We start from the raw sequence: 22,592 nt of genomic DNA, 5'->3' as shown, positions 1-22,592 counted from the left end.
AGTCATTGCTGGGATCCACGTTGCAGGCTTCACTCATTGGAGGCAAGGTAACGCTTCTTTAGGGTTGCCAAACGTTTCCCCAACACCACTGTTTTGAGTGTTGCTGGGTAAACCATAGAGTAGGAAGTGTGTAGATTATGCTGGTTTACGCTCAGAAACTGGGCTCTCTGATTCTCACTTTCCAATGAGTAGTTGAAAAAAATGAATTTCCAGATGCTCGAGGTTATTGTCCTCATAGTGGAAGAGTTTTAAAAGAATTGCACATGGATGCGCCCCAGTTGGCAACAGGCGTTAAGGCACGCTGTATGGTCTCTCTACAAATCCTGCAACAAACTAGACGTGAGACTAGATTCTAAAGTGTCCAATAAGGTTGGCCCTTTTTTTGTGGGATGCCAATCATTCAATATTTGTCTGTAATATATTCTCAAAGGCGTTTATCATAGATCGTAGTGACAATATACCTTGGTCATGTCTAAAGCTGCATTTACACTGCAAGATTATCATGGACGAGTGTTCCTAAGAATGCTCATTCAGGAAAATCTTGCCGTGTAAGCAGCTCTTCCAATCACGAGATGAATGAGCAAAACACTCATTTACAGGGGCAAATTATTTTTAAGCTTGGTTAAAAGTAATTGTTCTTGGTGACGCATCGTCATGTGGAAACAAGACTTGCACTGCCTAGAATAATGGCAGCCTATGTTTCATAGTTAAGGCTGAAAGTAGACATAACTCCATCTAGTTCATCCCATAACCTACTAAGCATTCTGCCCGTGTAAACAGGCTTTTACATGACCACCGATTAGTAAATATTTACTAATTAGTGGTCGTTTAATGTCTGCGGTGGGTTCATGTAAATGGACCTTTAGCGAGTCGTGGGTCAGAGGCGTTACCCTATCTTCTACATCTCCTCTCCAGTTGCTCATTTGGTCTGTTACATGTTATATCTCATGAAATAAAGTTCTACCATCAATCTATGTGTTTGATTAGGTCAAGTCAGGCCAGCGGTACATTGTGTCCCAGCCACTAGTGGTTCAGTGTAAACACTGTCTTGTTGGGCCGAGTGCTCTTGGGTGGCAGGAATAGAGTCAGCCCCTTCCTGGAAGTCTCCCTCCTCCATAAACTCATTTGGCTTCTTGTTGCCTCCTTCAGTTTTGCATCAATCTGGGGAGGAGAACTGTTCCCCCTGTCCCCTGGCAAAGCCACCTAATGTTCCTTACACTGACTCAATATTGACCAATTTTTGCATCCTTTGGCCAATGTTTACTGATATGTCCATGTCAACTTCCTTTTTGCTACAATGCATCTAAAGTAAAAAAAAATTAGGACCCCTACATCCCTTTTTAAAGCGGTTTGTGCTTTGATTGGCCACCCAGGAGGTCCTTCTCATTGACTTTTTATTGCCTTGCAGAATCAGTGATGTTTCTGTAGATATTAGTCATATGTCAGACAAATGCTATGCAAGGTCCAAACATGCCTTACTTGTCCCCTAGTCACAATGGGCTGGTGACATGGTCAAAGCTGTGTGCTTCCATGAAGATCTGAGATGCCACCAGCTATACAAGACTTTTAACCTGCCAAGATGATGGCCACAAGTGACCAGTGATGGAACCTGGCATCTTCTGGGTTTACCTGTTTCCATTAGTGTACCTTTGTATGGAGGTTATCGACTTCATGGCTTCTGGTCAGGTGTATGACAACATGCATGTATTGTAGCTTCATATTTTATGCAACATAAATGACACAGAAAAAAATGTTGGAATTGCTGCAATATATATTTTAATTCAAAGTGAATTTAGACAATAATACACCATAAATTCATATTTTTGACACTCACCAAAATAGTTACCTGGAAAACCCGCTTTTTGTGACAAAGTACAGAAGCCTTGGTCACATTGAAAATCACTGAGAACTAGAGAGAAATACTATCGCAAACTGTAACAAGACATACATCCATAAAAATGTTTCCCAGTCCTCATATTAGAATATTGCACAGTGCAACTGCTACATGGCAAACTAGTGTAGCATCAAAAAGCCCAAAAATAAAAGAAAAAGGAAATTAAAAAACAAATAATGATAAAAATTAAAGCCACAAAACTACCATTTGTCAAACAGTAACAATTCAAACTTTTGTAATTAAATGAAACACAAAGCTGGATTTCTAGACAGTCCTACAACTTGCAGTATGATCAACTTTATCTGTCGCAAGCCAAAGTAAATCACAAGTATCGCAGTAAATACAGTTAATTCAAACCCCAAACCAAATCCGTTAGTACAGTAGCATAAGTAATAACACCCTGAATGAGTTCTCCTCTAAATACAAAGAACCCGCAGAAAATAAATAAGAACCGGCTTGTGAAGAAGCACCTCTGCAGCCATGCAGTGTTTTATTTAAAAGGTTACCTGCACCATGCTTGCAACCGAAAAAGCGTGACCTCTAGCTATCAACTAATCCGTGGGTAAGACTGGCAGCAAGTGTTGCGTTTTCCTGCAGCGGCACCACATTATACTGCATATTACCAGGAAGGGAGATGGGTCATGGAGCGAAGGTCAGCCTCGCTGTCAGACCAGATCCGAGCCATGATGCTGAAGCGTGGTGTGAGTGACGTCCAGCCCCTGCATCATACAAGGGAGTGGAGTAACACTGATATCTGGGTGAAGAGGGCAGTGTGACGCAATGTGTGACGCCGGCTCCCTCTGCTGGAAGGAGATAATATACGGCTTTTAATACAGAGATTACGGCTTGATATTCTATTCTATATACTTTCTTAGGCCACAATTCTTCATGACGTTTATACCAAAATTCTGGTTGCAAAACTTTGTGAAAAATTTACAAACGTAGCATTTTCATGCCAGTTTCAGGCAGCTCTGCCAAAATGGGCAGAGCTGAGGAGGAGCCAGGGAGGTATAGTATGTGGCATCGCCTGTCAGACAAATTCAGTCCTTACACCAGAAATATTACTCCAGTTCCTGGTGTTACATTTCTGACAAGGCGCACGCCGCTGAGAAAATGCCCCAAATTCATTAAGTGGTGCGCGCCTCTAAATGAATTGGGAGGGTCTTTTTCCCGTTCGCCCATCATTAAGATCGATGTATGAAATACAATTCTTAATGAATCAGAGCCTTAATGTTTGAAACGTCACAAAGAATTACCTGTAAATCCTCTTTAATAAAAGAAAATACATAGTCACATATGTTCTTAAAGGGGTTGTCCACCTTTGAGGTTTATTTTTATTTTTACAAGTAATTGCATACATTTGAGGCAAAAATAATTTTGGCAATTGGGTTAATTAAAAATGTTGCACTGTTTTTTGTTTTTTACAAACTGTTTCTTTGCACACATTCATGGTCGATAGTCATAAATCAGCTGAGAGCAGGTAGATGAAGCCAGATACAGAAAACTTCCCTGTTAGGGTGTGTTCACATGCTGAGTTTTTGCAGCTTTTTTTCATGCGGAAATAATCCAGCATTTTACAATACTAGTCAAATGAATGAGATTTCTAAAATCTCGTTCAAAGGGTGCAGTTTTTTTCCAGCTGCAGTGCGTTTTTGTTGTGTGTTTTAAACCACAGCATGTCAATTCTTTCAGCATTTTTGCAGCTTTTTCCACTAATTCAATGAATGCATCTAAAACGCCAAGTAATATTGCATCACAAATGTGCATATGGCATGCTGCACCTTTCCTGCAAAGAGATGTTTTAGTGCAGAAAAAACACATCAAAAACGCATCATGTAAATATACACTCAGACCAGTGTTTCCCAAACCCCATCCTCACGGACCCCCACAGGTCATGTTTTCAGGATCTCCTTAGTATTGCACAGGTGAGAGAATTCCTGATGCCTTGATGATACTTCAATCACCTGTGTAATACTAAGGAGATCCTGAAAACATGACCTATGGGGGGCCGTGAGGATGGGGTTTGGGAAACACTGCCTTAGACCATCAGAACAAGCTCACTGACAGATTCTCAGATAACTCATTCACGAGTTCAGTATTTGGTCAGGATTTTACATCAGTATTGTATGCCAAAACCAGGAATGGGTGATAAATCCAGAAGTGGTGAAGTGTTTCTATTATACTTTACCTCTGATGTTTCCATTCCTGATTCTGGCTTACAAATACTGAGGTAAAATACTGACCACATACTGAACTAACAAAGAGGTTACGAAGGAAAATGGTGAAACATTTATAAGGAAACCCAATTACAAAATTGATATTTAGCTCCAAATACATGCATTTAACAAAACAAAAACTCTAAATGTGTACAAGCCCTTTAAGCAGCAGCCAAATTAGTAAGTACGGATTACAGAAGCCAGCAGCTGATCACAGCACACCAGCCTCCACTCTTAGATTTCTTTGTAATAGATGACAATAAGTTTCATTTGAAGATTGCATGAAAGTACCCAAGTTACTGTAGATCCAATAGTCCCACCTATGAATGACTGGGGATGAGTATATAACTAGGGGGTCCTGCTGCTGGGTATTAAAAGGCCTTAGACATAAAGATAGCTCTATTGTCACATTTAGGCTGTGTGCCCACGATGTGGATTTAATGCATTTCCGCTTCGGCAACGCATTAAAGTCGCTTGGTAGAAGGTCTGCCATGTTCCCCAATGATAATCCGCATGTGTTGTGCACATGCTGCGGAAATTTCCGCTGCGGATCATCATTGCGGAAAGATGAGCAGTACAACCAATTTGGGCGCGATTTCGTGGCAAATTGGCGCCCATTGACCCGCATAACATCCGCATGTATACATGCAGATATTATGCAGTTCAATGCGCGGATGATACCTGGGTCTGGAGAAGAGGAGACTCTCCTCCAACCAGGGTACCATCGTACCTGCAAGTTAAAAAAGAATTATAAAGTAAAAAATAAAAAAAAAATTCATAGTCACTTCTCCAGCGGTCCCCGGTCACCTCCCGGTGGCGTCCTCTCTCCTTGGCGTCCCGAGGTGTACTTGCAGGACTTGCGATGACGTCATTTAGTCAGCTGATGGTCACGCGACCGCCTACATCAGTGGTCAGGTGATGGTCAAGTGACCATCAGCTGACTAAATGACATCACTGCAGGTCCTTCCAGTACACCGCGGGACACCGAGGAGAGAGGACGCAAACGGGAGGAGACAGGGTGCCGCCGGAGAGGTGAATATAAGGTTTTTTATTTCCTTTTACTTTTTAATTCTTTTTTTTACTTTAGATGCATTTGAAGTAGAAATTTCCTCTAAGTTGGTCACACAATATAAATCCATGCCAGCAGCATGGATTTACATTGTGTGACCAACTTGTCAAGCGCTTTTCCAAGCGATGCTCAAAATTGCTTGGAAAAATGCTTGAAAAAAACGCATGTAAAAATACTGAAAAAACACATGTGAAATCGAATGCGTTTTTTCTGCCAAGGAGATGCAGAAATACTCAGGAAATTTCTGCTTCAAATCTGCATCGTGACCACATAGCCTTAACCTTTGACTGCCAAAATATACAGCACTCATACGTTGAGACATTGAAGAATTACAGAAACAATCCAACAAAGACAACCAGTTGGCCACCTATCTGCCCATTCCATTCTAGGACAAGGACCCCGAATCCCAGTGTCTTTTCCTGCTATTATGGTCTGGCACTGCTGAGTTGTTAGGTTATGTTCACACGTTGCATTTTTTTCTGTAGTCAAAACCTAAATTTCTTGGCTTTAAAAAGCTGCAGCCAAAAGACAGGTTTATTTGCTGATTTTCTAGCAGCGAGTTTCAGGATCCTAAAGTTCAGCTTTGCTTCCACCATACAAGCATAAACAGTACAAGGTGTTAGGCCACCAATGCAAGACAGGTGTGAAACCAGAAAACATTTTTACAAAAAGGGCAATTTGATTATTTAGGAGAAAAGGGATTATTTAAAAAATGTTTGTTTATCTGGTACGGCATGGTTTACTTTTCACACATTTAGTTATCACTATTTCAATTAAACTGAGTAGGGAGAAAAAAGGATTGCATAAGAAAAAGTGGGGTTTGCCTAGTCTGAAAGAACTATTAGTAGTATTACTATTCGTGATGACAGAACGTGCTCAGATAAGGCGTTATCCGAGCACGCTCGTGTGCTAACCGAGTATCTTCGGTGTGTTCGAAAAATATGTTCATGTCGCCACGGCTGCATGTCTTGCGGCTGTTAGACAGCTGCAACTCATGCAGGGATTGCCTATTTGTTAGGCAATCCCTGCATGTGTTGCAGCTAACAGCCACGAGACATGCAGCTGCGGCAATGTGAACATATTTTTCGAACACACCAAAGATACTCGGTTAGCACACGAGCGTGCTCGGATAACGCCTTATCTGAGCACGTTCTCTCATCACTAATTACTATTAATAATGGGATAACTATTAGTAGTAAAAATACAATTACTAGTACCTGCTCTGGACAAAAAAGCTGCAACACAGCCGTGAAACAACATTAACCCCTTCACCCCTGGGCCATTTTCCATTTTTATGCTTTAGTTTTTTCTCCCCAGAGCCATAACTTTTTTATTTTTCCAGCAATATGGCCATATAAGGACTTGCTTTTTGTGGGATGAGTTGCACTTTTGAATGACACCATTGGTTTTACGATATCATGTACTGAAAAATGGGGAAAAAAAATCCAAGTGCAGTGAAATTGCAAAAAAAAGTGCAATTCCACAGTTTTTTGTTTACCATGTTGATTATATGGTAAAACTGACCTGCCATTATTATTCTCCAGGTTATTACGAGTTCGTAGACATTAAACATGTACAGGATCTTTTTTATTTAAATGGTGAAAAAAATTCAAAAGTAAAAAAAAAAAAAAAAAGTCGCCATTTTCCCAGACCCGTAGCGTCTCCATTTTTTGTGATCTGGGGCCGGGTGAGGGCTTATTTCTTGCGCGCCGAGCTGATGTTTTTATTGATACAATTTTGGGTTAGATCTGATGTTTTGATCGCCTGTTATTGCAATGTTGCGGGAACAAAATATCGTAATTCTGGCGTTTAATTTCTTTCTTGTTACGCCGTTTACAGATCGGATTCTTTTTATGTATTGATAGATCGGGCGATTCTGAACGTGGCGATGCCAAATTTGTGTATATTTGATTTTTTTATTGTTTTATTTTGAATGAGGTAAACGGGGGTGATTTAAACTTTTATATTTTTTTTACTTTTCACATGCTTCAATAGTCTCCATGGGAGACTAGAAGCTGCGATGTTCTGAGTGCTACACACAGGCGTTCATCAGATCGCCTGCGTGTAGCAGAAATGCTCACCTGTTATGAGCGCCAACCGCTGGGCGGTGCTCATACTATCCCAGCAATGACAAACGCAGGGGTCTCCCATCAGCAACCCGCGGTCAAGTGACACATGTGCCAATAGGCGGGACTTATGACGTCCTTCCACAGAGGCCATGTTAAATACCGATGTCAGAGATCAGTGTATGAAAAAATACACAACTGCAAGTGTAAAAACAGCGGGAGAAGTTAAATTGGTAGGACATGGTTTATTTTAACACATATAACTAATTTAACAGGGAGAAACAAAAGGATTGCCTTAAAAAAAAGTAAATAGGTGCAACTTACTTTACAATAAAAAAAATACTAAAACGTGGAACATCCATGCTCATGTGACAATACCAAGACATTATGGTTTACACTTGGGAAAAAATCGCTAAAATACATGGGTTTCACATCTTGTTTTTGTCAGTAAAAACACTGCAAAAACTGATAGTGTTTTTGCACTTACTCACTGCTTTCTATTGGTGAAGATTTAAAAAACGCAGCAGTTTTCTAATCCAAGTACAAATCTTTAAAGTTGTAAGTGGCGCTGGTAGGTAGGCCTAATGAGCCCTGCAGCAAGCATGACAGGCGCCACCAGGAGGAAGCATAGTCACAAGAGGTAAAACGTTTTCTAATTCAGTCAGTAAAAAAAACAGGCATGTGCATGAGATTTCTAAAATGTCATTGCTTTTGCTGGTAATGTAAAAGCAGCCTTCTTTAATTTGAATTAAAAAACAGCAAAATAAAAAATTCAATGTGTGAACATGGCCTTACTGTGACATTACAATAATTATTTAAAGGGAACCTGTCACCAGAAATAACACGATCAACATGCAGATATGCAGTTAATCTGCAGGTTAATAGCGTTATTATGCTGCCCAGCACCTGCATGCAGCCGAGAAAGAATGAACTTTATTATCCCTGCCAGCATTCACTTTCAGCCGTGTGGGTGGAGGCTGCGCCGGATCAGTCACTGCCCCTAAGAATACAGAGCGGGGGATATAACTGCACCCCCGTCCCTGACTGACAGCTGAGCCCCAATGTAGAGGAAGCATCAGTCAGGACCAGGAGTACGGTTATAGCCAAGGCTATGGAGTCGGTAAGCCAAACTTCCAACTCCTCAATTTCCATGACACCAACTCAACAGTCCTGGTTATAGCCCCCGCTCTGTATTCTTAGGGGCAGTGACTGAACCAGCGGCGCCTCCATGACTGAAAGTGAATGCCGGCTGGAGAAATAAAGTTCACTTTCTCCCCGCTGCATTCGGCTGTGTGCAGGCGCCAGGCAGAATAATAATGTTATTAACCTGTAGATTCACTCCATATCCGCAGGTTAATAGCATTATTTCTGGTGACAGGTTCCCTTTAAACCAGCAAGTTAGTTACCTAAATAAAAGAAAAAAAATATACCATCAGTAGAACACAATATAGGAAAGCAACGTTACTCTCTTCTATACTCAATACCAGAACAGCATCAGAACGGATGCGTGACAGGAGTAGGAAACCAGTAGGTGATTCTCAAGTCACAGCAAGGGTATACCTTTGATCATACACACAATTAGAGTTAAGGCCGGGATAGACTGCCTTTATTAGGAGCCTACCCCGCCCTTGGCACTAAATGTATTTCTGTATGGTGCGGTAATATTGTTGCCTAGTTTTGTGACATGCCAGGGGCAATTTCTCTGGCCACAGTCTTATTGAGGAGGTGAAAGTCTCATCTTTAACAGTTATGGAGCAAAGGACCTTGAAGAGAACCATAGGTGGTAGGAATCTGCGCCAAGTATGTGCACCAGCTCCGATGAGCATTGCGCAGGCGCCACCTGTTGGGTCCCACTGAGCGCTAACTGCATTGCAGGCACCATCACTGTGCATTCAATAAGGCCGATCTATCAGGCTGAAAGAGCAGGTATAACAGGACTAATCACATCTCTCAAGACCTACAGGATGGGCAAAGAGGAGACTGCCATGATCATGTGCGGTTTCTCATCTCAGCTTTGTTAATGACAGTGTTAATTATAGAAGATGAAACTGCTTTGCATTAAAATGTAAAGTGCTGCGGACACGATCAGAGCTATACAGGTTATACCCAGAAAACATATATACACTTATGTAGGGTTAGATAATGTGGGATGCGCTGGTTCTCTAACTAGGTGCACAGCAGGTCAATCAGCTGTCACTGCAGCACAAGGTTACAGCTGGGGAGCCATACACCTGCACTCGGCAGAAAAGTGGGAAAGGGACACTAAACATACAAAGCCACAAATATTCACACACATACATGTAAAATGGGAGCCAGATGCCATATAAAGTACACATTATGTTTAGTGTCCCTGTAATTTATTTCTACGTGTCTGTTCCTCTTTATCACATACAGTATTAGGTCGGAGCTTGTCTGACATGCACAACCATGACGATTCCTACAGCTCTAAATGCACCACAAGTAGATCTAGCACCGACAATCGTTACACCTGACGCCACCCATCAGACAGTCACAAAGCAGGGCAACATACTGCGCTCCGATGGGCTTCAGAATATGTGGTCTACTCATTTTATGCTGCTAAATTCTCATCAGACGCCTAACTGACCTGACAATAATCTCACATTTTTTAATGACACAAGTCCATCATGTCCAACCTATTATCCCGATAACAAAGCCTCTTCACAAGCTAAAGAGACATCTGGGAAACCTACTCAAAAACACTTTGTGGACTCAAGTTACACTTGTGCCCAAACTTGGTTGCCATCGGTCAGAAGAATAACTTGGTATCCATCAGCTGATAACAGCATGCCCTTACAGATCATTACCACCCCATGAAGGCCAGTGAGAGTCCACTATCCATCGGGTGCCAAGTAAATACCCTCCACTGGTAAACCCTACCATCACACATCAATATTTCAGAGGTATACGTAAGAATACAAATGTTGCAAATGTTGTTTTATCAGGTGACAACCTCCACACAAACGGAGTAGCCAGAACTACATCTATCAAGTTTTCCTTCTGAGTGACTTGAGGTAAAGCTGCTAGATGGACCTGCCCATACTGATCAGCGGTCACGAGACACCATGTAGAGAGGTGGGTCCCAAAATCAGGGTCCGCTCTAGCTGCTGCCCATTATAATGAATGATCTCAATGGGTTGTATATGACGCTCTCTCATCTGAGCAGTCCCCAGTGATGACAGCGGATCCCAGAGGGTTCCAGCAACAGCACAAAGAAGCCTGCTGCTAAATATGAAGGGCCTTCCACAAAACAACTTCATATCCAAGAATAAATAAGGATAGCCAAGAATGAGAAGTTGTACACAAGTATCCATATGGTCATTTTATAGAAGGAACAGTTCAGAAGCGCTTTACATAGTCACAGCCCAAAAGGATATTGGGAGCTATAACCTGGTGAGCAAAGACTGACTTTTTTTTTTATCATAAAAAAAAAAATGCATTAAAATAGCTTGATCTCCAGACGTGTCTACGAGTTTATACCCAAATAATACACCTGTGCATTGTGCCGTTCTTCTGGTCAATAGCATGTGTCCCCACGATGACAGTGAACACTCAATGCTTACAGGGACACATCACAGTACAAGGGGAATGGTGTCTCCATGGGATTTGTAGTACACCAGGTATAAGCTATTGTAGGTAATTTTCCTGCCACTGTTACGCCATGACCCAAACCCGGAGTATCCGAGCCAGAGTGCCGGTCACAGGAGAACGGCTGAAGGGAACAGCTCTGATAACGTGGCAGTAAGGCACAGGGTAACAATTACTTTCCCTAGCTTTTCCCGGATGCAATACACGGCTTCAGAGATCATGGTTTAGATTTTTGGCATTTCGGACCGGATTCTGCCTCCTCCATGCAATATGCTGCTCCCTAATTGTTAACCCTATCCCTTTTTCCCAGCCCTGTAGATTTTGAAGCCGATTCATCATCTGCAGTTATGGTATTTTTTAGTAATTTTTCTATTTTTTATCTTGTAGTATTTTGCTGATGGTTATTGCCCCAAAATCATCAAACTTGTGCAAGTGGTTCATAAATTTTGTGTAAAATCAAAAAGGACTTCTTTTTTCAGTTTTTAACCATTTTTGCAACTTTAGAGGAAAAAGTCACAGAAAATAAAAATCCTAGCATACAAACGATCACATCAATGATGGACTAGAGTACATTTGTGACAAGTTTTAAAACCTTCTGTGTAAAGTCGCAAATTATGAATTAAGCAAAAACATCTGAAACCCTAAACTACAAAAAAAAGAAAACAAAACAAAAAAAAAAATACACAGGCGAACACACAAAATGGTGAGAACAACAACAAAAAAAAAAGGTGCAGAATGGGAAAAAAAACAACAACCACAAACCTGTGGTGCGGTGCGTCGGGCCTTTTGTTCTATCCGCACTCCGCTCAGTCCAGGGTGAGCATGGAGATATGATAAAGAGGACACCTCCTCTCTGCACTGCCCCTAACTCACATATGACCAATGCATTATTTTGTGCCCTTTTCTTTGGGTGTTTGTTGCCCATATTTCATTTGCGCCTTATTTCTCTTTTAATTGATGACTATTTTTTTAGTCTACCATTATGGGCGGGGTTTGGGTTTTCCAGTTATTTTTGGCTGATTCATCAAATACGACTTTTAAAAAAGTCACAAAGTTTTGCTGCAAATGTCCTCCAGTTCTTTCTCTGACTCATGTTATTTACGCCTGAATGATGAGGACATTTTGCAACATTTTAGTGGAACATGTGACTTTTTGCACTAAAAAGTCACAAAAAAGGTTAACATCAAAAATAAAAAGCCTTTTTGATTTTGTGCAATGTACATGAACCAAGTACGCCATTTTGAAGAATTTGGGACAAAAAAAAAAAACGTCAACAAATACCACAAGACAAACAAAAGTTATTAAAAAAGCTGCAAATGATGAACTGGGCCCTGGGTCTGAGTGAGCAGCACTGCAGCATGGGAAGCCAGCATGAGAGGTCCTTCCCCATCTTTATTGCCAGGAGAGTGGCAACAGACAGTTACTAATGAGAAGCACTGTGAAGGGTCACAGAACAATCTTCACTTACGGGGCACCATAACTACTATATGCAGAGTGCTGCGCTTTTTATATTCCTTTGTGAACGGACAGCTTAACCTTACAGAAGTTGTCTCATAGACCACTCCTTTCAAACGCAACCTTCGGATGACTACCCCATTCTTCCAGGCCTGACAATATTCCCATGCAGCAGCCATTGCAGGAGAAACTCAGAACTACATAATGGCCATTCAGATAAATGGTCATCCATGTAATTCGAGGAAGAGTCAAGTCCGCCGGAACAGAAGCAGCTCTACGTTCTGGTTAATAGTGGGGGGTCCTGAGTGGAGGAATAGCACTATACACAGTTCTGCAAAAAGTTACTCTACCATTGTTACTGAATGGAAAGTACAAGTATTTGCTAGATGGATGAGTCAGGACCCAACATATTGTTTCACAAGAGGTATTCCCATCTTATACATGTATACAATATTTGCAGGTCTCATCTTTGGGACATGCAGCCATCTTTAAATCCCCAAAATGGGGAGTTTCCTGCACAAGTCCACTGAGGTGGCCACAATATTCAGATGGGAAGTGAATAGAGAGGTGACCATAAGAGTCTACTCAGTAATCTGTGGTCACTGGATGGGCAGCCGCTGCCTTTTACCTGACGGCATCTGCTGCTCTTTTGATTAGTAGCTTGGTGCAACATGTCACACCGCAATAATTACTTTGCACCAGGCTGGTTAATCAAAAGAAGAGCTGCAGATGCCACCAAGTAAAAGGCAGTCCTCACAGCTCTCGACCAGCGGCCACAGAATTTGGACGTGGCTGATGGACCGACAAGGTCATGTGAATTGATTCACACCAACTCTACACATGCGTGACTCTCCTGATTCTCTCTTATGGGACTCACTAATCAGCTCTTTCTGCAACTCCCACTCACTCACTATCTGGACCCAGCAGTCAGCGGCCACAAAAGCGCCATAGAGATAAGCAAAGGTCTCAAAGGGGGAGCCTGCATCCTTCGCTCATTTATGAAATATATGTCACAAATATCTAAGGTGAGACTATCCTTCTAAGCATATGCAATATTTGCATATGCTCAATAAATCTATAAGTTCATAAGTCATAAAGGGCGTAATAACTTTACCAAAATAACAGAAACAAAGAACAGCCCATGATATATAGTGAGTTTTCTTTTGCAGGGAAACATGTCCAGTATAGAAAAGTAAAACTGGATCTAAAGCCCACTTTTTACAATTTTTGATTAACACTGCTGTGTATTTTTATGAAAACTTTCTCTATTTTAGAAAATTTACTTATAGGCACATTTTTGTTGAAACATTCATTAAATAAAACACTGCTTGTGTTAACACCATCCAGTGATAGAAGAGGCAAGTACATCCCCCTCCCAAGCTTACACCTGCAAGGGTTACTGGGGATAAGAGCAATGATAGCTTATGGACAGTCGGGCAAGTGCTGTATATAGTGGTGTTAATGGGTTACACAACATAAATGCTATTCACATCCATACTACCTCCAGCCTATAACATTTCATTATTCCAGTCACTGGCTTATATACCTTTATATAGATCAGATTTAAAGAAAAATATAGATTTCTTTTCTTTCTTAAAAGTGTTCACAACAGCAATATGAAAACATAAAAAAAAATTAACTTACATTGATACACCCAGTTATATGCAGTAATGAGCTTAAAATTTATGGAGATAAAATACTGATGCATAAACACACACCCCAAAAATAACATATGCAATTAGGATTCCATCATTTACAATACAGTAGTTACAAAGGACACGCCAAACAAGAAAGTAAATTGAAATACAAAATAATAATAATAATAAATCAGAAAACCCCACTACACTTTCATATATAGAATTAGACTCAAAAACAGAAGTAAGGCGACTGACTATGTATAAACGGGATATGAAGCTAAAGTTCACAGCTATCAAAAGTGGCGTCTGTTATATATAGCAGCTTATCTATTATACATTCAAGATAAATGATAGAATTATTACTTGCTCAAAGCTAAAAACATTAGTCTGAATACCATTTTTCTTAAAGCCCACCACTATACTACAGTATAATTTAGGTCTATGCAAAAAATGTAGCTACCATTTATTTTATATATATATATCTTTTTTTTCTTTTTAATTTTTTTTTTTTTTTTTAACATTTCATATTTAGAAATGGATGAGTTCCAAAGTCTTTGGTGCAGGATAAATTAACTTGATATGGACGATGCACTATTTAGAAATTGGTAAAATAAAAAAAGAATTGAAATATGCACATAATTTCATGTCCCTGACGGAATGTATTAAATAAGCAGTCACCACTCAGAGAAAAAAAAAAGAAAATATAATGTAAATGAGGCTTGAAAATAGACACATGCATAAAATCAAAGCTAAAAATCGCACACACAAAAATAAAAAACCTCACATCTTATCAAACTCCTATAGTAAATATTTCTTGATACGATATATTGAATACTGTGCAGTTTGTCCAACGCACTCATGTGTTATAAGTGTTAACCTCTTCAGTGCTGGGAGGGCCTGCAAGACATTGCCCAGCAAAATGCTGCAGCCTCAGCCAAGCCTGAAAGAGGTCAAAATGTTATTTTCCCGTAAACCTGACCATGACTCATGCCTTACTACACTGGTTAATAGAGAATACAAAATCCAGCCAATTGGACAAACGCAGTGACAAAAAAAAGTGAAGAATCCACTTATTAGACAATATTGCAGTTTCCGTCAACTGTGTGATTACCGAAAAACATGCAGCCAGCAAAAAACCTAAGAAACAAACAAAAAAAAAACAACACAAAAGGGGGGGAAAAAAAAGTCTCCAAAAGCGCTCCAGGCTACGTAATGCTCACTAAATATCTAGGTCATCTTGAAATCAAAACAAAAAAAAAAAAAAAAATGAAACACAAAAAAATAAAGTCTACAGTAACACAGATTGAAAAATAAAAGAAAAAAATCCATGCCGTTCTCTTGGTAAGTAAAACATCTAAACCTAAAATCAAAGCACACAACCAAACCAAACAAATTAACAAACCCCTAGATTGAGCAAATACTCAAGTTATTCGAAAAAATAGATATTTATATATCAGCAGAGTTGAAGATTAAGTGCTGAAATTGACATTAATATATTAAGTAATAACATTAACAACCTCAAATATTTAAGGCACTATGTGTGGGAACAGTTTACGATGCAGCGGAATATTAGGACGACGACATTGAATAGCAAAGGTCTAGGCAACTTTTTTTTCCTCTGCCCATGCAAAAGACACATGCAGTGTGAACATCAATTCAGTAGCCATGTGACCCAACACTGAAACACCAAGACACACGAGAACGGAAACAACGTACACGACGTACACCGTACTACTGACATTATGTGCATTTGTTGCGCTAAACCTGTACGCTGAATGGCTTCCCAAAGACGTGTCTTGCACTAGTTAGAAGGCAATTGTATAAAAAAATAGCAGGAGAGAAAGTGAACTTCTGCTCCCGTAAGTCACCTGTCTAAGAGTTACTATAGAAGAGAACAGGACCAGAGACGATTTATACCAAATGTGCAAAACACATTAAAAGTGAATTTTTCTTTTTCATTTTTTTAAAGCTCAAGATTGTTTTAAATTGCACCCAAGTCTACATGATTCAAAAATATTTGTTTTCTTGTGCCATGGCCATTTTATGTTTGATTTTTTTTTCATTATCAAAAGCCATGTTTTTTGCTGTTGTTTTTTGTTTTACTTTCATTCTGCTTCAAACTTTGAGTTTCCTTTGCAGGTTCTCAAGGTCTCACATGTACGGATACTGGTTGAGTTTCGTTGGGCTCATTGGAAATCCTGTGTAGGCCGGGGAGGCAGCGATGTACGAGTGGGATGGAAAAATCGGTTTGTACTGAGTCTGGTGCATGGTGGGAGAAGGTAAAAGCCTGGGGTTGATGCCCACTGCGACCTGATGAACGATGCCACTGGGATGAGAGAGATTGTAAGCCGGATGTTGTAAAATCGGTCTTGAGGTACATGGTGACGCAAGTAGGTGGGCCACGGGTGCTGCTGTGGTCAGTGGCGCAGAGGGTGGATATGACAGGATAGCAGGCTGCCCACCAAGATGAGCATGCACCGCACTGTGATTTGGGCTTCCATGTTGAAGGGTAAAAGGATGACTGGCAACAGTAGGGGCGATAAATGCCTGCTGTCTCCTGTGCCCATAGTTTCCATTCCATTCGTGGTGTCCCGTTCCAAAATGTTGCATCTAAGAGACAGGAGTTTTATATTTGTTATGTAATTTGTGCATGAGATTATCTAATGAAAGCATTTGCCATGGAAAGAATGGAGAACTAGCCATTGATTACATGAATTCTTATCCAAACATATGAAGGAAACCCCACAGCATGCAGGGCACCCACGTGGTCACACGTGGCACCCACGGGGTCACGTATGCGGTCACACGGGGCACCCACGCGGTCACATATGCAGTCACACGGGGCACCCACGAGGTCACGTATGCGGTCACACGGGGCACCCATGCGGTCACATGGGGCTTCTTACCTGGCTGAAGCTCAGAGTCTGCTGTTGGAATGCTGAGGTCAGTTTCTGCTGGCGATTCCCAAGCCCTGGAGGATGGTTTTTTCTCCCTGGAGCTGAACGACCTTTTATTAAGGGATGGCAAGCCACATCTAAGAACAAAGTTCAAACCTTGTTAAACTTACTGCCATTTTTTACTGGGACACTTAGACGGGGTTACGTTTGGGCAAATATATTGAAAATAAATCTTAACTTCTATTTGTCACTTCAACAGGGCCAGCTCCAGTTTTTTGTGGGCCCAGGGTGAAAGAGTCTCAGTGGGCCCCTTTAACAGATATGATTCAAGAAGCACCCCTTAACTGTATAAGCCCCCCAACATGCAGCCCTGTGCATGAAGCATCAGTCAAATTCCATATGTAAGAGGAATGAAATGCAACTTCACCCCCTTACATATGCAAGGCCCCAACATGTAACATTAACTCATTCCCTGTGTAAGCCCCTACATCAAGCAGCACATGCATCCATCACCTGCTTCCCTGTGCTAGACCCTCAACATCACCCACTTACATATGCAATCCCACAACATAACTCCCCTATGCAATGCCATGCATGCATCAACCCCTTCACTGTGCAAGCCCCCCAACATGCAGCCCTGTGCATGAAGCATCAGCACATTCCATGTGCAAGATCAACTACATATATCACCCCTTTTCCTGTGCTAGACTCTCAACATCACCCCTTTACTTATGCAAACCCCCACAACCTGCAGAACTGTGCTCGCAGCCCCCATGTAGTAACCTGATCCACTTTTTTATGCGCCCAAAATACAGTATCAGACCACTTACTCATAGTCCTATATATGAAAAACTAAAAGAGATTATTCTGGTCTCCACACAGACCCATTCTGCAGCTCCTCAGTCCTCTCAGGCTCTGTAGTGAAGTATCAGCTCATCTCCAGCAGTCTCAGCAGCACCCCGCTGCTACCTGGTATCGGGGTCCACACTGAACTGCAGGAGGCGTCGCCCCTTCTACTCACATCATCCCCTCACAGGAGCAACTCCATTCTAGATGCTACTCAGAACTCATAGCTGATACCAAGAAGCAGCATTGTCCCAGACGGTCAGTGGGACCCCCGTTTGTCCAGGGCCCCAGCACTAGCCTGGGTGCACCGGGTGTTGATGCAGGCCCTGCACTTTAACCAAAGTAATACTACACACAAAAGAAATACTGCAGACCGTGAAAGACAAGTGCGTTTGTCACATATGCTGAGTCAGCCATGTCACTAAATGCACCCAGCATGTGCAAAGCTAAGGTATGGCAGCAATGCTTTATCAAACACCACTTTAGGTTGGCAACTCTCTTACCTGCAGAAGCAGACTCCAGTCTAAGGTCTCATGTACACCGCTCCATTAAACATTATTTCAGTATTATAAAGTGGTGGCCTTCAGCTTGAATATGCCATCTCTTTATGATTGCTGGTGGCCTGACATCTGGAGCTAGGACCCTGGGTAATCCTAAGAATGAAGGAGCAGCAGAGCTGCATGCCTTGCACCATTGTACCCCGCTGCACTGCTGCGCTCCCAGCCACCAAATGGTTGGAACTGCCACTCACTTTCATTAAGTAAATGTAGCTATATCTTCATATGCCTCAGATCACACATCATTTTCTTCTGTTAGATATATACAGATTCTGACATAGGCATTGCTTCTAGGGGTGAATTTCTCTAACACAGTGCTGTTTGGAAGCCCCACATGAGGGACAGTGTGCTCCCATAAAGTCCTACCTAATATTAAACAGATTCATTTCATTTTGATCTACATTAAAGTGACATCACAATGACGATTTGTACCTTTATTGGTGGCCCGATGTGAGTTAAACTTTCGGTTTTCAATCCTGATCGGTGGAACCACTAACGTACACACTGCTGGTTTATTCTCAGTTTTCTCCGATGCCCGTTTTTCAGTATTCTGGTTGTTATCCGTTACGAAGCTGCTCTTTACAAATGGGCTGTCATGGCCAGATGAATCGGAGCTTGGGGATCCATCTACAGTGTCACAGCCGCTCTCAGGCTCATCATCAGACATACTGCAAAAGCAAGGCAACGAGTCACAGTCATGGGACAACCCAGAACCCTAAGGGGATCTGTCATGAAGAGAGCGCCTCCTCATGCATACACTGCATTCATTATCTTTTCTCTCTCCCATTAGTAAAACAGTTAGCACATCAGTTTTTATGCAGTTTTTGACTAATCGGAAACCTATACTTGTAAATATCCTTCCCTTAAAGAGGACCTTTCACCAGTTTGTGCATGCTAAATTGACCACATCATGCAATACTGACTGCAGATATGAGTAAAATGTAGTTTTTATTAAGTAATTTCTCCTCTCCATTAGCTTGTAGTGTTTAAGTTATAATTTATGTAAAGTTCAACTGGGCATTACCAGGGATGTGTCTCTGGAGGTGTGGGCTCATATCGTGGACGGGAATAGGACCTCCTGTGCTAAACTAAATGTATAGCACCATACATCTGTACCAACAAGATCTATGAAGCTTCTGATGTTCCCATCAGCCACGTAGAGATGGGTGAAACACGATGAGGTGTGAATGAGGTGTTTAGAAATCCTAGTTGAGGACTAGAGTGCAGAGAGTTCAGAAATCCAGAACCCTGTCTCAATATGAACACTTGTCAAATAGAGCAATATTGAAGCGCTTCTAACAGTTCAAGCAGGGACTGAGCGTCCCTGTAACAAATTGTATTCCACTGGTTTATAAATAGAAAAAAGGACAAAACATTCCCTCCCGGTGAATTATAGGGGTGGTTATGTTAAAAAGACCCATAGCTCTAGTATCTCTATTATCAATACTTGAACACAAAACAATAGGAGCGATAGAGTAAAAGTGAGGGCGAAGTGCAATACAAGAATATCAATATAAATAGAACAGGTAGAGGCTAGATAGGTGGTTGTACTACTGGTGATGAATACGATAGGTCACAATTATCACTAGGGACAACAGTGTGACAGTTATTTTAACATAATATTAGTGTCCTTAGTCTGATCTGCATTTGTGATGGGATCAGATTGGACAGACTGTAAAAGCAAGGTGAAAAAGAAATGAATAGTTTTTAATATTCGTTATTAAAGGTTACATTTTGTATTACTAGTCCACATAGACAGTCAGTGATTTATTTAGTTAGTGGATTCATTATATCCGGAGTTTAGAGGTCCTCATTCAGTGAAGCGTGTTGTTCTTCCCCTGCATGAGGCTGACCAATCACCCTCTAAGTTGAGTGACTTCAGGCAAAGGAGCAGTCCGTCAAGCAGGAAGAAGCAGCACTGGGCAGGGAATAGAGCTGGAGTGACAGAGGCTTCAGATGTACAGCCTCATTTGCATATCAATTCAAAACACAGATATCTCAGTAGCGGAGAAACGGACTGACCATGTAAAGGTATTGCTGGACTTGTACTTGAAAGAACTACATACACATATAAATAGTTTGGGGGTGAAATCCTGGCGACAAGTGGAAGCAACGAGCTCTAACTATACATCTAATAGGACCACAACATGTGGGCAAAGTTATATAGTCCTCTTGCCATTCAGCAAAAAAATAAAATAAAAGGACAGTTGGGGAAAGCTTTTCTGAAACTTGCTCTGTCGATAGCTCATTGTCCCTTTTAACCAGATAAAGTGTTCAGTTCTACATTCTTCTTCCGGGTTATGCTAGCAACTATAAATATACTATGAAGTCAATATAGTATTTTCTGTAATGCCTGAATGCCAATTCTAAGTAGCAGAAGTATTATATATGGTATAGCTCTATCCAAGAAGAAATAAATGCTATTAGATTACCTGTTGGGTCTTTTACAGGGAGAGGGGCTGGACTGCCCTGAGGAGCTGGTGCTCAGGCTGCTGTCGGGACTACTCAAAGAACAGACACGATCAATATTCAGAGTACTCTGACAGGCCTCACAATCTAGGCTGCCTTTACATCTGCATAAATAAAAGAAGGTATTTATACCACTGGATTACAGATCTAGACAAACAGAGTTCAATCAAAATAATATCTTCGATAAAAAAATAATAATAATACAATGTATCCTATTTCAATTTGAAAACGTACTCTCTCAGCGAGTGAGTCTGTGCAGAATCCTCTTCATCCGTGTCACTGCTTATCGTAATGACACTGGCCGCGGGGCTTGGGGAGTCAGCAATGACAATCTCTTGCCTTTGTTGATTTGACACATCTGGGGCCGGCTCTTCAGATGTCTTACAAGATTCTTCCTCTTGCTCCTCCAAGTTCTGATTGTCCTGGGGTAATGCACAACTTTGGGACTCTGTGGTCTTTACACTATTTGAAATCTTTGGAGAGGTAAGTGCTTTTCTGTGGACATTGGTGTCCAGTATTGTATTACTCCTACAAGATAAACCAAGAGGTTAGCAAAGCAAATAATAAAAGATCAGGTGTTTGCCTGATCTATGATCTATGTGCCTTCTAATCAACTGAAATAAAGGCTTTTCTACAGTGGTTGGAGATTATACCTGTTTCGACAGATTTTATTCCTTTTATTAGCTGCAGGCTGAGGCCACACCACATGTGCGATGCCTAAACTGATAGGCTGAGGGGCAGACAGCGCCATTTGGTTGGTAAGGAGTGGCTGCAGAATCATGGAGCTGTAATGGTTTCCATGTTGAATCACTTTTCTGTAACACAAAGGCAAAGGGAGAAACATAAATTGGACATTTGTAAACTGAATGTTTTGAAGATCTCGCAGATATAAAGTAAGGGCTTGCAGCTCTGATTCAGTGTTGTGGTCCTCTTTAGGCAGTTTTGTAATGTAGCTCGTCATAGATCTGCATCTTTCTCCTCCTTAACTAGTCATTCAATTTTACTTTGGTAAGATATTTATTCAGTGAAGACACGTGACCCCATTATCGACATAGGAGAGGACAATTGCTGCTCATAGAATCCTATGGAGGAGAGAGGGGAGTGGAGAGAGAGAGAGGAAAGGAGAGGAGAGAGAGAGAGGAAAGGAGAGAGAGAGAGAGAGAGAGGAAAGGAGAGGAGAGAGAGAGAGAGAGAGGAAAGGGGAGGGGAGAGAGGAAAGGGGAGGGGAGAGAGAGGAAAGGGGAGGGGAGAGAGAGGAAAGGGGAGGGGAAGAGAGGAAAGGGGAGGAGAGAGAGAGAGGAAAGAGGAGGAGAGAGAGAGAGGAAAGGGGGAGAGAGAGAAGGGGAGTAGAGAGAGAGAGAGAAGGGGGAGGAGAGAGAGAGAAGGGAGGGAGAGAGAGAAGAGAGAAGGGGAGGAGAGAGAGAGAGAGAGAAGGGGAGGAGAGAGAGAGAAGGGGAGGAGAGAGCGAGAGAGAGAAGGGGAGGAGAGAGAGAGAGAGAGAGGGGGAGGAGAGAGAGAGAAGGGGGAGAGAGAGAGAAGGGAAGGAGAGAGAGAGAAGGGGAGGAGAGAGAGAGAGAAGGGGAGGAGAGAGAGAGAGAGAGAGAAGGGGAGGAGAGAGAGAGAGAGAGAGAGAGAAGGGGAGGGAGAGAGAGAGAGAGAAGGGGAGGAGAGAGAGAGAGAGAGAGAGAGAAGGGGAGGAGAGAGAGAGAGAGAGAAGGGGAGGAGAGAGAGAGAGAAGGGGAGGAGAGAGGAGAGAGAGAGAAGGGAGGAGAGAGAGAGAGAGAAGGGAGGAGAGAGAGAGAGAGAAGGGGAGGAGAGAGAGAGAGAGAAGGGGAGGAGAGAGAGAGAGAGAGAGAGGGAGGAGGAGAGAGGAGAGAGAG

The 22,592-nt window shown here is 41.7% G+C and overlaps 1 protein-coding gene across 1 annotated transcript in view; it reads right to left on the bottom strand.

Moving 5' to 3' along the window:
• Positions 1 to 9,973: 9,973 nt before the first annotated feature.
• HIPK3 (homeodomain interacting protein kinase 3) overlaps positions 9,974 to 22,592 on the bottom strand; it is a 191,560-nt gene continuing 178,941 nt past the window's right edge. The window contains exons 11-16 of the mRNA XM_073658122.1: positions 21,366 to 21,527; positions 20,947 to 21,240; positions 20,676 to 20,816; positions 18,676 to 18,911; positions 16,850 to 16,977; positions 9,974 to 16,553 (exon numbers count right to left, since the gene is read on the bottom strand). Coding sequence (XP_073514223.1) covers positions 16,095 to 16,553; positions 16,850 to 16,977; positions 18,676 to 18,911; positions 20,676 to 20,816; positions 20,947 to 21,240; positions 21,366 to 21,527 — 1,420 coding nt within the window. The 3' untranslated portion in view covers positions 9,974 to 16,094. The remainder of the gene's footprint in view (positions 16,554 to 16,849; positions 16,978 to 18,675; positions 18,912 to 20,675; positions 20,817 to 20,946; positions 21,241 to 21,365; positions 21,528 to 22,592) is intronic.

The sequence above is a fragment of the Phyllobates terribilis genome, unplaced genomic scaffold (assembly GCF_046119375.1).
Source record: "Phyllobates terribilis strain yellow unplaced genomic scaffold, ASM4611937v1 Scaffold_13__5_contigs__length_258822181, whole genome shotgun sequence".
In the NCBI taxonomy this organism is placed as follows: Eukaryota; Metazoa; Chordata; class Amphibia; order Anura; family Dendrobatidae; genus Phyllobates; species Phyllobates terribilis.
Note: the sequence above shows the minus strand (reverse complement) of the source record. Positions and strands in the feature narration are given on the sequence as shown.